Source organism: Hyla sarda, chromosome 6 (assembly GCF_029499605.1).
Source record: "Hyla sarda isolate aHylSar1 chromosome 6, aHylSar1.hap1, whole genome shotgun sequence".
Classification (NCBI taxonomy): Eukaryota; Metazoa; Chordata; class Amphibia; order Anura; family Hylidae; genus Hyla; species Hyla sarda.
In genome coordinates this window covers 90,536,746-90,551,742 of record NC_079194.1, presented here as the reverse complement: position 1 = coordinate 90,551,742, position 14,997 = coordinate 90,536,746, and the positions used below count along the sequence as shown (strand labels likewise).

At 41.1% G+C, this 14,997-nt stretch overlaps 1 protein-coding gene across 2 annotated transcripts in view; it reads left to right on the top strand.

Moving 5' to 3' along the window:
• ARHGEF3 (Rho guanine nucleotide exchange factor 3) overlaps nucleotides 1-14,997 on the top strand; it is a 420,133-nt gene that overhangs the window by 207,245 nt on the left and 197,891 nt on the right. For both annotated transcript variants that reach the window (XM_056524425.1, XM_056524424.1), the window contains exon 2: nucleotides 1,761-1,827. In XM_056524425.1, the coding sequence (XP_056380400.1) occupies nucleotides 1,761-1,827 (67 nt within the window). The remainder of the gene's footprint in view (nucleotides 1-1,760; nucleotides 1,828-14,997) is intronic.

Here is a 14,997-nt window from a genome sequence, read left to right as displayed (position 1 = left end):
TTGGGAAACACTGATATAGACAGTGATTACAGCTTCCAGCAGATCTTTCTTACGTTTATATGTAAGGACTTGCTTTATCTATATTCGTTATCTACTTAATTTTCTTTAATCCTCACTTATTCCTATTTTTGGATGACATTTTGGTGGCTTCAGAACCAATTACCAGGTTTCCATAGAGTAATGGTCTCAACATACAATGGTTTCAACTAGAGATGAGCGAACTTACAGTAAATTCGATTCGTCACGAACTTCTCGGCTCGGCAGTTGATGACTTTTCCTGCGTAAATTAGTTCAGCCTTCAGGTGCTCTGGTGGGCTGGAAAAGGTGGATACAGTCCTGGGAAAGAGTCTCCTAGGACTGTATCCACCTTTTTCAGCCCACCGGAGCACCTGAAAGCTGAACTAATTTATGCAGGAAAAGTCATCAACTGCCGAGCCGAGAACTTTGTGACGAATCAAATTTACTGTAACTTCGCTCATCTCTAGTTTCAACATACAATGGTCGTCCTGGAACCAATTAATATTGTAACTTGAGGGACCACTGTATTTCTCTCAAAAATACACTTTAAATAAGAGGATGCTTATATTCAGGCAGATAAGTCACTCTGGGTGAGGCAGTGGGAGCCCCCCCATAAATACACAACAATAAGTTTGCTGTAGTATTTGATACTTGCTATTTTCTCCGAGTGGCACAATGTTTATATATATATATATATATATATATATATATATATATATATATATATATATATATATATAGCTTGGACTGATAGAGAATTCTGCTTTCCTATGTTTTTCTCTCTAATGTAAGGCAGCATAGAATGTTTATGGATCATATTTATCCCTTAGTAAAAAATAAGTACTGACAATCACTACATCATTTTAGGAATAGCTGGCCAGGGTATTCTATGCTGAACATAGCAGTAGTTAAACAAATGGTTTATATTACAGTAAGATTTCACTATATTTCTTTATAACTTCTGTAGCTTTGTAAGGAAAAAGTACAGTGATAACCTTGTGCACTATGATTAATGTATAGTTTGGGATGCAACATATATTTTTAAACATCCTAAAAATTGGGACGTAAAAACATTCTTCCTTGGTGTTTTCTTTAATGGTTGACTTGGAGAAAGGCTCCTGTTATAGCTGAAGCTCTGAGTAACTAGTAAATGAGCCTTAAGGTGATGACACGAGCTCTAGTTTATCTTCTTACGTGAAGTGTCCTCCTGTGTTATGGTTTTCTGTCACCATCACAGCTTAGGTGACGCTGCCCAGGTATTGAATGTCTTTTGAGCACCATTGTCAGTGCATTTATTTACTGAGTGTTTACTGACCTAGGGGAAAGCTCTACAAGTAATATAACGTGTCAGGAAATAGAGATTGTTACATAGTGAGGCTGTGCTAGGTGAGTGACTGTGAGTAGAGATGAGCGAATTTACAGTAAATTCGATTCGTCATGAACTTCTCGGCTCGGCAGTTGATGACTTATCCTGCCTAAATTAGTTCAGCTTTCAGGTGCTCCGGTGGGCTGGAAAAGGTGGATACAGTCCTAGGAAAGAGTCTTCTAGGACTGTATCCACCTTTTCCAGCCCATGGAGCACCTGAAAGCTGAACTAATTTATGCAGGATAAGTCATCAACTGCCGAGCCGAGAAGTTCGTGATGAATCGAATTTACTGTAAATTCGCTCATCTCTAACTGTGAGCTATGCCGGGTAGGTACATAGTAAACATTGTTTATTTTCTCTTCTCTCTCCCTACAGGACAACATGGCAGCCCACAAATTCTTTCTCGCTGTTTTCTTCCCCTAAAAGCTGGAACTTTAAAGGGGTAAGATTTTTTTTCCTTCAGCAACTATATGGATAAATATACATTTAATGTACAGCTGTAGAATGTTACTGGAAACCTTTTTACTTTCATGTACTAATATAATGCAGTTAATAATGGTGAAAAGAAAGACATCTGTTCAGCCTATTATCCTGCAATGATGATTTAGGGGGAAGCAAATAAAAACCCTCCATGACTTAGAAGCCATATTTTCTCAAGTTAGGAGATAAAATCCTGGATCAATAATCCTCAAGAATCCAGTAACTAAGGGGCCCCACTCACGGGCATAGTACAGTTACTTTTATGCATCCATATTATGTCCATAACTCCCAGCCTGACAATGCGACTGGTGACCTGACAGCTGTTAGTTCAGTCCATCAGACCCATGGTCAGGTCAGGGCCTGCAGCCTTAATAAGGACACAAAAATATAGCAATATTATGCCCATGTGAAACCAGCCTAACATAATACACCCCAAAAGGTAAACCAGTGCTATTCTGAACCTTTTTTTTTTCAAAGGTAGACCATTGTTTAATGATTGATTGATTTTAACCTAAATTGACCCTTACAGTTGTTTAGATTGGCCATATATGATCAATGACCTGGAGGGACGGATGAAAGATCTCTCTGGGAACCAATAAGCTTTTGAAAGCATTCTTTCCCAAAAGAACATTTTGTAGATCTTTCCTAAATGCATTATAGAAAACCAACCAGAGGACAATAGTCCACCATCATGCGGCTAAAATGGTGGTTCATTGTTAAAAATTTTTTTTTTTACATTGTCTGTTCTCATTAATCTGGTCTAATGTGTGCGTGGGTATCCTTAGTGAGTTCACATGACAACTTCCTTTGTCGGAAAGTTACATAGTCTCACTGTAGAGAATCCTCTTCAAGGTTGGTCAAAAAACCTTCTTTCCTCTAGACCTAGAGGATGACTCCTTGTTATAAAAACACTCCTGGGTATAATATAAAACATGGGAGTGATCTCTATCAATAAATTATACACCGAAAAATCGACTGCTGATGGTTAGCCTCATATCTAAGCTAAATGACCCTAATTGTAATAATCTGAGACCACGTGCACATATGCGTTTGGGAGCTCTGTTGCAGACACAAACAGAGCTGGACGCCCCCTGTAGCAATGGATAACATCAGATCCTGACAGGTACAATTGACTTTAAATGGGATCCTGCTACCATTGACTTTAAATGGGGTGCTGTCTGGTGAATTAAATGCCCCACTACCAAACCTGCCTTTAATCTCATAAAAAATATATGCTCGATAACAGGATTTACCAAATTCCCTTCTCTGCAAAGATTTTAAGTATTTCACGGATTCCTAGAACTTGGTTTTCATATGCGACAGGTACCCTGGAGAAATATATTGATCATGACCATTCGCGTAATTGTCTCACTATACAAATGTATAGTAACTGGAGCCCTATTCGGTCAAATAACTAAAAAATGTTTTTGCACATTCTGTCACACTCCTATTAGTGCTGACAATATCAGACTGAAAGTCTCTAATGGCCAAATCAAAGTATTATGGGGTAAAAGATGACATATTCTGTGTGCGAATCATTGACTCTGAGTCGTTTTACCATTCTGAACCACTAGGAGGCTCTGACTCACTTTAGGAATCGCTCCTGTGATTTTCATTAAATTTTCCTATTCTTCAACTTATACAGCTGTAACTTAAAAAAATAAATAATAAATGCTCAAAATATATCGTATTCATGCAGTCTTTAGATATGTATATATCTCACGTTTACTGTATTTTCATTGGCTGCAGAAGCTAGAGCCCACTGTGGGGCAGTACAGCGCTATTGTCAGTCACTGAATAAAAGTATGTTAATGTAAAATGGGATAAAACTGTATCTAACAAATATGGAAATAATATCAAGTATTTTATATTACTTTCACAGAATATGTCCCATCACAGCATTTGCTCACCATATGGCCATATTGCTAAAATAATATTTTCAGATGCTCCAGGGGAGTTGGACAGATGTAGCATGTCCAAGGATAAAACAGAAGAAAGCTACATTATAATTTACACGTCATCCAGTGGTAGCAGGCCACGTCCTCTTACCAGAGAGTAATAAGTGGTTAAATATGTGCACACTTACTATAATATATACCGTATATACTCGAGTATAAGCCAACCCGAATATAAGCCGAGGCCCCTAATTTCACCCCCAAAAACCCAGGAAAAGTTATTGACTCGACTATAAGCCTAGGGTGGGAAATACATCATCCCCCCCATGTCATCATCCAGACCCCCGTCACCCCCCCCCCCTTCATCATCACCGCCTGTCAATCCCTTTTCAGTGGTCTTCAACCTGCGGACCTCCAGATGTTGCAAAACTACAACTACAAGCCATCGGCTGTCCGACATGCTGGGAGTTGTAGTTTTGAAACCTCTGGAGGTCCGCAGGTTGAAGACCACTGCGGCCTTCGTTATCATCCAGACCCCCCCCCCCCCTTTAGTTTTCTACTCCCCTCCCCTCGGTGGGAAGGAAGGTTGAGCTGGTCCGGGCCACCTATGCTGCAGGGACCGTCCTGTGGGGAGGGTTAGTCGTTCCGGGCAGTCCATTTTCACCGAGGGGGCCCTCTTCTCCGCGCTCCGGGCCTGCCCCGGACTAGTGATGTTGTCTTGACGACGACGCACAGGGACGTTCATTTGGGCATGCTGGGAGTTGTAGTCTGGAGGTCCGCAGGTTGAAGACCACTAAGAAGGGATTGACAGGTGGAGAGTTCACTCGAGTATACAGGTTTTGATAAATCTCCCCGTTTGAGCCCGCATTGAGCCAGGGTCACATTGCTCCTCTTGTTGTGAGAGAATGATATCAGAATATGATCATTTACAAATGGAACAGAAGGGGATGCATTTAAATTTTTACTATGTCTGTCCCAGACCGGAGACAGAATTATTGAACTGTATAGGCATCTAGTCATAGCAATGTGAACAGTGAACGTGTTATGTATTTACTGTTATGATTAAATTGGGTATTACCATTAAAGGGGTATTCCAGGAAAAAGCTTTTTTTTTATGTCAACTGGAACTGGCTCCAGAAAGTTTAACAGATTTGTAAATTAAAATATTAGTAAGACGGGAAAGGAGAGGGCACACAAAGTGGTTACTTCACCTTAATTATGGTGAAGCACGGTATCGGCAACCTAAATAGTCATCTTCTGCTGGGTGCACATACGAGAAGTGAAGTATCAAATATAATACAAGGAAGAAAACATACGTGCACTCACCGCTCAATTCGATGTAGGGGTCCGGTTAACAGGTAGCTGGATCACAGCATCAGTGCAGGTGTATGGCGCTCGAAGGCTACGCCGGCATTTTAACGCGTGATTGCGTGCTTTCTTCCTGCCTCTCACACACCGAATTGACTCCGCTTGAGCGGTGAGTGCACTTATGTTTTCTTCCTTGTATTAGATTTGTAAATTACTTCTATAAAAAAATCTTAATCCTTCAATAATTATCATATGCTGAAGTTGAGTTGTACTTTTCTGTCTGGCAACAGTGCTCTCTGCTGACATCTCTGCTTGTCTCGGGAACTGCACAGAGTAGAAGAGGTTTGCTATGGGGATTTTCTTGTACTCTGGACAGTTCCTGAGACAGGTGTCATCAGAGAGCACTTAGACAGAAAAGAAGAACTCAACTTCAGCAGCGCATAAGTACTGAAAGGATTACGATTTTTTAATAGAAGTAATTTACAAATCTGTACAAATATATATAAAAAACGTTTTTTCCTGGATAACCCCTTTAAGTATCTGACTAATATTGTGTTGGTCTTCCTTATGGCATCAAAAGATCTCTGCCCCCACGACCTCTAAAGGTGTCCTGTAATATCTAGCACCAACAGGATGACAACGAATCCTCTAAGTCATAGAAGTTGTAAAGGGAAGCCTCCATGGATTTGACATGTTCTTCCAACATATCACACAAATGTTTTATTGGATTGACTTTAGGGTAATTTGGAGGCTAATGCAAATTCCCGAACATTGCTTGCAGTATGGCCAGGGTATTATCATGCCATTTGGGAATTAGGGAATACTGTAATAATATTTATGAATGTGGTACATGTCAAAGTCATATCCACATTTCAGAACCCAAGGTTTCCCATCAGAACATTGTCTTAGGCATCAAACTGCCTCGGCCAACTTTCCTTCTTCTCATAGTGTATCCTGTTGCCATCTCCAGATGTAAAAAATGTAATGTTATTCACTTTACTGGTCAATGATATTAATGTTATGATATTAATGTTATGGAACAGGGTATATTACATTTTTTTACCTATGTAGTCACTAAATAATTTCTTATTTAACAATTTATTTTTTATTACAAGACTGTAAACCAAAGATATTATGATCGAACCTTTAAGTTTTTATTTGACTACATCAGAGTTGTAGAGAACTGTTGCTAAATATTTTTCTAATCAGCTACAGGTCAACAAGACAGAGAGGACTCTCGACTATTGGTACATTTATTTATACATGGGGAATGAGATATGCTTTGTTGTGAACCAAATGACATTTATTGTCCAGCCTAAATTAACTAAGCATGGGTACAGCTGCCAAAAAAATACTCAGATTAAACATCTTTTATAGAATATCCACGGTGTCCTTGTTGTACAAAGAAGTTGTCATGGCAACTAATTCATTCATCTAAAATGGCTTTCATATATTAAAAAGTTCAAAAAGCCACCTAACTCTTTTTTGACATTGCTTCTTTCATTTCATGTGATTTTCACATTAGAACATTTTGTTTTTAGACATTCACCATTTACCTGATCAGAATTCTATTCATCTCAAGGTGAAGCTGTAGCCAAAGATATACTTGCATGTACCGAAGGCTGAAGCACTCTTTATACTACATGGTAAAATGTATAAGGATCACACCTAACCTAAGTTGTTTGATATCCTATTACAAAATCAGTGCAGTTAATATGGAGTTTTACCCAGTTATTTGAGTGTTTCCGAATGGGTTTGAGCCCATTTAAAGAGAACCTGTTATCAGTTCTATGCTTTCTAAGTCTTGGGCAGCATAAAATTGGTGCAAACCGCACAATCATGAGACACTATGAATTACTCTAGGAGTCTCTGGTTTTTCAGAGTAATCAGAGATTAAAAATGCCAGCTTGATTGATACGTTTATTCCTATACATTTAGGGACATGTCACTCATCCTGAAGGTGTTCCATGGGAATGAGGTTTTTGCAGACCATGGGAATGAGGTTTTTGCAGACCATGGGAATGAGGTTTGTGCAGACTCTTCTCGAGTTCCTCCACTAAACTCTTCAAACCATATCTTTATAGAGCTCGCTTTTTACGTAGGGGCACAAGTTATGCTGGAAAAGAAAAAGGCCTTCTCTAAAATGTTACCTTAAAGGGACCATTCTCAGAAATATCTCCATATAAACTCTTTACTAAAAAAAAAAGGGACAAACCCTGAAAACAGCCCCATACCCTTATCTGTCCACCACCAAGTAATCCTCTACCACAGCAAGCTCTATGCTTTTCAGTAGGTATAAATATAAGAGAAAGGGTCCAGTGCAGATTGATTGACTTAAACCTTCTTATTTTATTTCAATCCAAAAGACACAGACACAAGTGGAGACAAAGAAGTGACTCGTTTCAGTCGACAATGTCAACCTTAGTCATACTAAGTAGGACCCTATCATAGGGTAGTGCCAGCCTAGCTATTCTTATGACTAAGGTTAACATGGTCCACTGAAACATGTCACTCTTTTGCAAAACTCAAAACAGAAAAAAAAACTATAAATGATGATAGTTGTCTACTTACAGGGACATTCAAAATTCAAAATGTTAATTATTTCTGAAGAAGGGGGTGAATCCCCCGAAACGCGTAATCCTGTCTTGTTGCGCTTTTTATTGCTTTTATTGGTTTTATCCTCATGCAATAAAATCAACAAGTTCTTACTTCACTCCATTCTGGATTTGGTTTATTATACCTTCCTACGTAACCAGCGGCGCCACTTGGAGGTTTTTTGCTCTTCCACGATTATCCACTTTCTCCAGGAGACGGTTCTACCTCACCTGTAACCTCAGGCTTAGCAGAGGTTCCGGCTATCTTATAACCCCATATGTGGGTTGATATGCAAGTTTAATACTTGCTCCAAGGTGAGCAGCCACTACCTAAGGGACCTGCAAGCCCCGCATCTCTCTCACCTTCCCCTTCCCATTACCACCCAAATGGTATCACACGATGCGCCTCCTCTGGTCTCTTGTTTTTTTCCCCCATACATATTATTTCATTGGAATCCTTTCGGAAATAAATAGCTGTCTATGGAGACATTTCTGAGTGGTTCTAGCGCTGACTGATCCAGTCCGTCTCTGCCACACACAGAATGCCCGTCCGGAATTTTCCAGGTGGATATGTTGGTCGTGTGAATGGGTCCTAAAAATACGTTCACACTACATAATTTACAAGCAGTATTCCGGTGCAGCAGACTTAATATTGTCTTCGGAAATAACATTTTCAGACTCCGACGAACATGTTAATTCTTTTTTCTGGCATCTGCGTGGACTTCATTATCATCAATGTCCACATGGTCCTAGGGTTGATGAATTTTGTTGGTGTCCACTGCACACAGAATCTCTGGGCAGAGATTCCTTAGTGTGAACATACCCTAAGCGTACATTAATCAAGCTGGTTTGGGTCCCCAGCTTGTGTGTCACGATGCCGGCTGGCAGGAGGTGGATCCTCTGTGCCAGAGAGGGATTGGCGTGGACCGTGCTAGCGGACCGGTTCTAAGTTACTACTGGTGTTCACCAGAGCCCGCCGCAAAGCGGGATGGTCTTGCTGCGGCGGTAGTAACCAGGTCGTATCCACTAGCAACGGCTCAACCTCTCTGACTGCTGAAGATAGGCGCGGTACAAGGGAGTAGACAAAAGCAAGGTCGGACGTAGCAGAAGGTCGGGGCAGGCAGCAAGGATCGTAGTCAGGGGCAACGGCAGGAGGTCTGGAACACAGGCTAGGAACACACAAGGGAACGCTTTCACTAGGCACAAGGGCAACAAGATCCGGCGAGGGAGTGCAGGGGAAGTGAGGTATACATAGGGAGTGCACAGGTGAAGACACTAATTGGAACCACTGCGCCAATCAGTGGCGCAGTGGCCCTTTAAATCGCAGAGACCCGGCGCGCGCACGCCCTAGGGAGCGGGGCCGCGCGCGCCGGGACAGGACCGAGGGAGAGCGAGTCAGGTACGGAAGCCGGGGTGCGCATCGCGAGCGGGCGCTACCCGCATCGCGAATCGCATCCCGGCTGGAGGCGGTATCGCAGCGCACCCGGTCAGTGGATCTGACCGGGGCGCTGCCGTAGCGAGGATGTTGCGAGCGCTCCGGGGAGGAGCAGGGACCCGGAGCGCTCGGCGTAACATTGTGTAACATAATGTGAGTGGACAAATATTTTTAGATACTCTATGACTGGATTGGTTGAAAAGACAATGCCATCCTCTTTAGGTCAGTCCATGAAGAGGGCGATTCATCATTGATGCCTAATGCCACCCAATACCTTATGACCAGCGGTTGTGAAATATTATAAAAAGATGATCAAATAGGGACCAACCATGATCTATGTAATCATCACAGAGGAAACAATACTAATCTGTCTAATGATATGTTCATTTAGGTCTGATTTGGAAAGAGTTCAAAAAAAGAGTTACTTAAGTTACTAAACTAGAACATGGATTGCAGGATAAAACTTACCAGGAAAGGTTAAAGGGTTACTCAGCCCCTAGACACCTTATCCCCTTTACTGGGGTGCCTGGCCAGAAAACACAGGGAGGGGGTTGGGGGGTGTGCCGGGCCAGAGATCGCTGGCCCGGCACACCCCCCAACCCCCTCCCTGTGTTTTCTGGCCCGGCACCCCAGTAATCCGCTGCAGAGACTGGACTATGCTTTTTGAGCAACCACAATGTCACTCCTGCTCCCACAGACATTAATGGAGGGGGGCGTGACAACCATGTTAAAGGAGTATATTTAAAAGAAAAAAAAAACTACCGCATGAGGACGTAGTTTTATATTAGAGGGGCAAAGGTTTAAAAGTAATATGAGAAAGTATTACTTTACTGAGAGAGTAGTGGATGCATGAAATAGCCTCCCTCCAGAAGTGGTCGCTTCAAATACAGTGAAGAAGTTTAAGTATACATGGGATAAGCATAAGGCTATCTTTCATATAATATAGGAATAGACATAAGGCTATCATTCGTATGAGATTGTATTCAGAATATTGGGCAGACTAGATGGGCCAAATGGTTCTTATCTGCCGACACATTATATGTTTCTATGAATTCTCAGTGTATCAGAATCTCAGTGCAGAAAAAAAAACTCTGAACAACAGCGGAGACTCTGAAAATTAGCCACATTGAATGACTTTGGAGCTAATCGTTTTGCAAATCCGCTGCGTATCTGCTGCACGGTGCATAACATTCGCAGCACATAACCATGGCTTGGCCTCTGATTTTAGCCACGGAAATACATGTCCGACATGTGAACATATACTGTATAAAATATATGTGTATGTATGTGTGCGTATGTGTATATATATATATATAATTTTTTTTTTTTTTTTCTCAAAGCATACACTATATAAAGATTCCCCAAGAGGCTTCCCCATGCAGGAAGTGTCAGGGACTCTGCAGCTCTGAAAAATTATCTTTCCTACAGATTGGTGTTGAGGCCTCTGTCACAGCTAATGATTTACTATGGCTGAGTTTCCGTAGTTGTATTCGTTTGCTCTATTTTTTTTTCTTCTTGCCCTGTGTTGATTCTATGTCTATTTTTTGACCAGTTATTTTACTGGGTTTCATATCCTGTCAGCTGGGAAGAAGCTCAACACATATTATCTACTTCCACACCTTAAATTGTAGAAACTGCTACATTATCAATGACATGATTTTAAAGACCTAGAAATAGAATTGTAATAAGGGTCCGTTCAACAGCATTCGAAGTAGCACCTAAACACACACACACACACCTATACAGTGGGGCAAAAAAGTATATAATCGGCCACCAATTGTGCACGTTCTCCCACTTTAAAAGATGAGAGAGGCCTGTAATTTTCATCATAAGTATACCTCAACTATGAGAGACATATCCATAAAATCACATTGTCTGATTTTTAAAGAATTTATTTGCAAATTATGGTGGAAAATAAGTATTTGGTCAATAACAAAAGTTCCTCTCTATACTTTGTTATACACCCTTTGTTGGCAATGACAGAGGTCAAACGTTTCCTGTAAGTCTTCACAAGGTTTTCACACACTGTTGCTGGTATAATGGCCCATTCCTCTATGCAGATCTCCTAGAGCAGTGATTTTTTGAAGCTGTCGCTGGGCAACATAGACTTTCAACTCCCTCCAAAGGTTTTCTATGGGGTTGAGATTTGGAGACTGGCTAGGCCACTCCGGGACCTTCAAATGCTTCTTATGAAGCCACTCCTTCATTGCCCGGGCGGTATGTTTGGGATCATTGTCATGCTGAAAAACTCAGCCACGTTTCATCGTCAATGTCCTTGCTGATGGAAGCAGGTTTTCACTCAAAATCTCATGATGGCCCCATTAATTCTTTCCTTTACACGGATCAGTCGTCCTGGTCCCTGTGCAGAAAAACAGCCCCAAAGCATGATGTTTCCACCCACATGTTTCACAGTAGGTATGGTGTTCTATGGATGCAACTCAGCATTCTTTCTCATCCAAACACGACGAGTTGAGTTTTTACCAAAATGTTCTACTTTGGTTTCATCTGTCCATATGATATTCTCCCAGTACTCTTCTGGATCATCCAAATGCTTTCTAGCAAACTTCAGACGGGCCCGGACATGTACTGACTTAAGCAGGGGGACAGGTCTGGCACTGCATGATTTGAGTCCCTGGTGGTGTAGTGTGTTACTGATGGTAGCCTTTGTTACTTAGGTCCCAGCTGTTTGCAGGTCATTCCCTAGGTACCCCTGTGTGGTTCTGGGTTTTTTGCTCACCGTTCTTGTGATCATTTTTACACCATGGGGTGAGATCTTGCATGGAGCCCCAGATCGAGGGAGATTATCAGTGGTCTTGTATGTCGTCCATTTTCTAATAATTGCTCCCACAGTGGAATTCTTCACACCAACCTGCTTGCCGATTGCAGATTCAGTCTTCCCAGTCTGGTGCAGGTCTACAATTTTGTTTCTGGTGTCCTTCAACAGCTCTTTGGTCTTGGCCATAGTGGAAATTGGAGTGTGACTGTTTGAGGTTGTGGACAGTTGTCTTTTATACTGATAACAAGTTAAAACAGCTGCCATTAATACGGGTAACAAGTGGAGGACAGAGGAGACTCTTAAAGAAGAAGTTACAGGTCTGTGAGAGCCAGAAATCTTGCTTGTTTGTAGGTGACCAAATACTTATTTTCCACCATAATTTGCAAATAAATTCTTAAAAAATCAGACAATGTGATTTTATGGATTTTTTTTGTTCTCATTATGTCTCTCATATTTGAGGTATACCTATGATGAAAATTACAGGCCTATATATATATATATATATATATATATATATATATATATATATATATATATATATATAATTATTATTTTTTTTAGAATATTGCATATAAACCATAGATATACACAAAATCAATGCCAGAGCTGAGTAAAATTTTCCTAGAGTGAAAAAAAATTGTGGATATTTAAATACAACATGTTCAATCTGTGCTTCCTTCAAGGGCAGAGATAAGGGCTTTCCAGCCTAAAGGTGGCCATACACCTTCAATAACTGTAGATCGAATGTTCTTTCTGCCGACAGTTATCCCTCCCGACCTCCCTATACACATGAATGTTGGCATGGCTGAATGTTAAGGAGATAAGGGGTAAACTTCAGCCAGATAGCCATGGGGCTGGCTTATTTTTCTCAGAACACTAGGGTCGGTTCTGACTCTTCTTTTTTTTTTTATTTTTTTTTTTATTTAATATTGTGTTTTTTATTAAAATCTATAAGTGACCATCAGTTCACACATTGCTTAAAAAAGAAAAGGAAACCTATAAGCAATGTCCCTCTAAATTAGATATCGCTCCCACCAACGTTAAATGGATTGTCAAAGCTAAATCGTTTTATACTGAAAGATCAGCAATTTTGCAATATACTTTGTTTTAAAGGAGTTTTTCCATCAAAAACACTCATGTATCTGATGAATGTTTGGTAGAGATTCCACCACTGGGACCCCCACTTGGTTGGGCCCTTGGTTGAATAGTGTAGCAGTTTAACATGCGTGTTACCGCTCCATTTGTCTCTGTGGGCCTGATAAAGATAGCTGAGTGCAGTACAGTGTGAGAATCACTGACTGCCTGGACCCCAAGGGACCACCTGAACTGAACTTGGTAGCAGTTTCCTGCATAGCGGTAACAGACAGCTGTAGTTTAGTTGCATTAGCTTACAATTATTGTTTTTTGTTATAATTTTAATATACCCTAACTTCTTGTTGCACCTATTCTACACTTTTGCATAGGTTCACATCTATTAAGACCTGTGTACTGATGCCATATTTGCCAAATATTTCTCCTGATGCACCCATAGACATAAACATGATCATCCCGCAACTCTCTCTGTACTAAATACATTTGCAATACTACTGCATACAGACAGGGGTGCTAAATGCTTATATCTTCCTAGTGCAGACCCACAGGGACTTCATGTGTCGTCGTACAGCCTCCTCCATCAGGTATGAAGACCGTTTCAGATGAAAGAGTGATGTTTTTAAAAGGTTTCTAAAGCTTGCTCATAAAAGTCTGACTTGTAGTCATCCAGGATTGAGGTAGAAGAATGTGAGTGTTTACAGCTCCAATGAGCACATGTGAATATTGTAAAGACATAGGCTGACCTCTTTCCTAAATTTCCAGAGCACCTGCAGGATTTAGCCAGTGACTCATTGCTGGCATTGTATGAAAACACTGTATGTGAATCATATAGAGAGTATGACTGCCAGGAATCCACACCAGAGATGGAATAGGGTTGTGGTCTAGACAGACTTATATGTTGACCCCCCCCCCCCAACACACACACTTATACTGGATTCTGGGTTATTGTCAGCTCCGTTACCTTCCATTATGGCTAAACTGCTATGGAAATAGCTAACTAGTGAGATGTTACTTACTTTGGCAATTGCATTTTTTTTTCCATTTGAAAGAATGGAGCAAAAAAAAGAAATACTCTTTTGATGCATGCTCGGGTCATGGGTGTGTTCTGTGGAGAAGGGTGGGTAAATCCACAGGGCACTGGATACCATTTTTGGTTTGTTCTGTCTTGTTCTCCACAGAAGTGCAGTGAATTGATTCTTTCCCTTGGTACATGGCACTGACAGCTCCTGGCTTTCCCTGTGGACAACACACACCTGGTCTGAGCCTGACACATGCCAAGAAAAGCAATAAAAATGTTCAAAAAGCTCTTTCATTTGTAATATTTATGATTTATCGCCTTAGGAACAGCAAATAATCACGATTGCTTAGAGCACAGAGAAAAAGTGAGCAGAATGCAGAACTGAAACAGTGTGTCAAAAGAGAACACGCTCCAATAGTAAGAGCCAACAAAAATGTCAAATGACATATACTACACAGTATACAGTACAACATATTTCTATTACTTGGATTAAAATAGCAGGCTGGTCAAAAATACATTTCATATTATTGATAATTACCTTGCACTACCCCTTTCATGATTCTTTTTTGCCCCAAAAATGTTGTAGCATAGCAAAATGTGAAAAGGTGCACAACTTTTATATTGAAACCAGACAGAGCTACAATGTCCCATTTGTCCTTCATGTTGGGGATGAAATTACATGGCATGACTCTGCTGCAGAGGTGCACAACCCTGTATGGTCATAAGGCCACATTGTCAGATTGGTCCACTTCCAAGGGCCACAGTATAACTTAACCTCTTCAGGACGCAGGGCGTATGGATACGCCCTGCATTCCGAGCCCTTAAGGACCGAGGGCGTATCCATACGCCTGTGGGAAATCCAGTCCCCACCGCTAGCCGGTTGGGGACCGGAGCCGGATGCCTGCTGAAATCATTCAGCAGGCACCCTGGCACATCGCCCAGGGGGGTCCTGAGACCCCCCCATGTCGGCGATCGGAGAAAATCGCATGTCAATTCAGACATGCGATTTTCTCC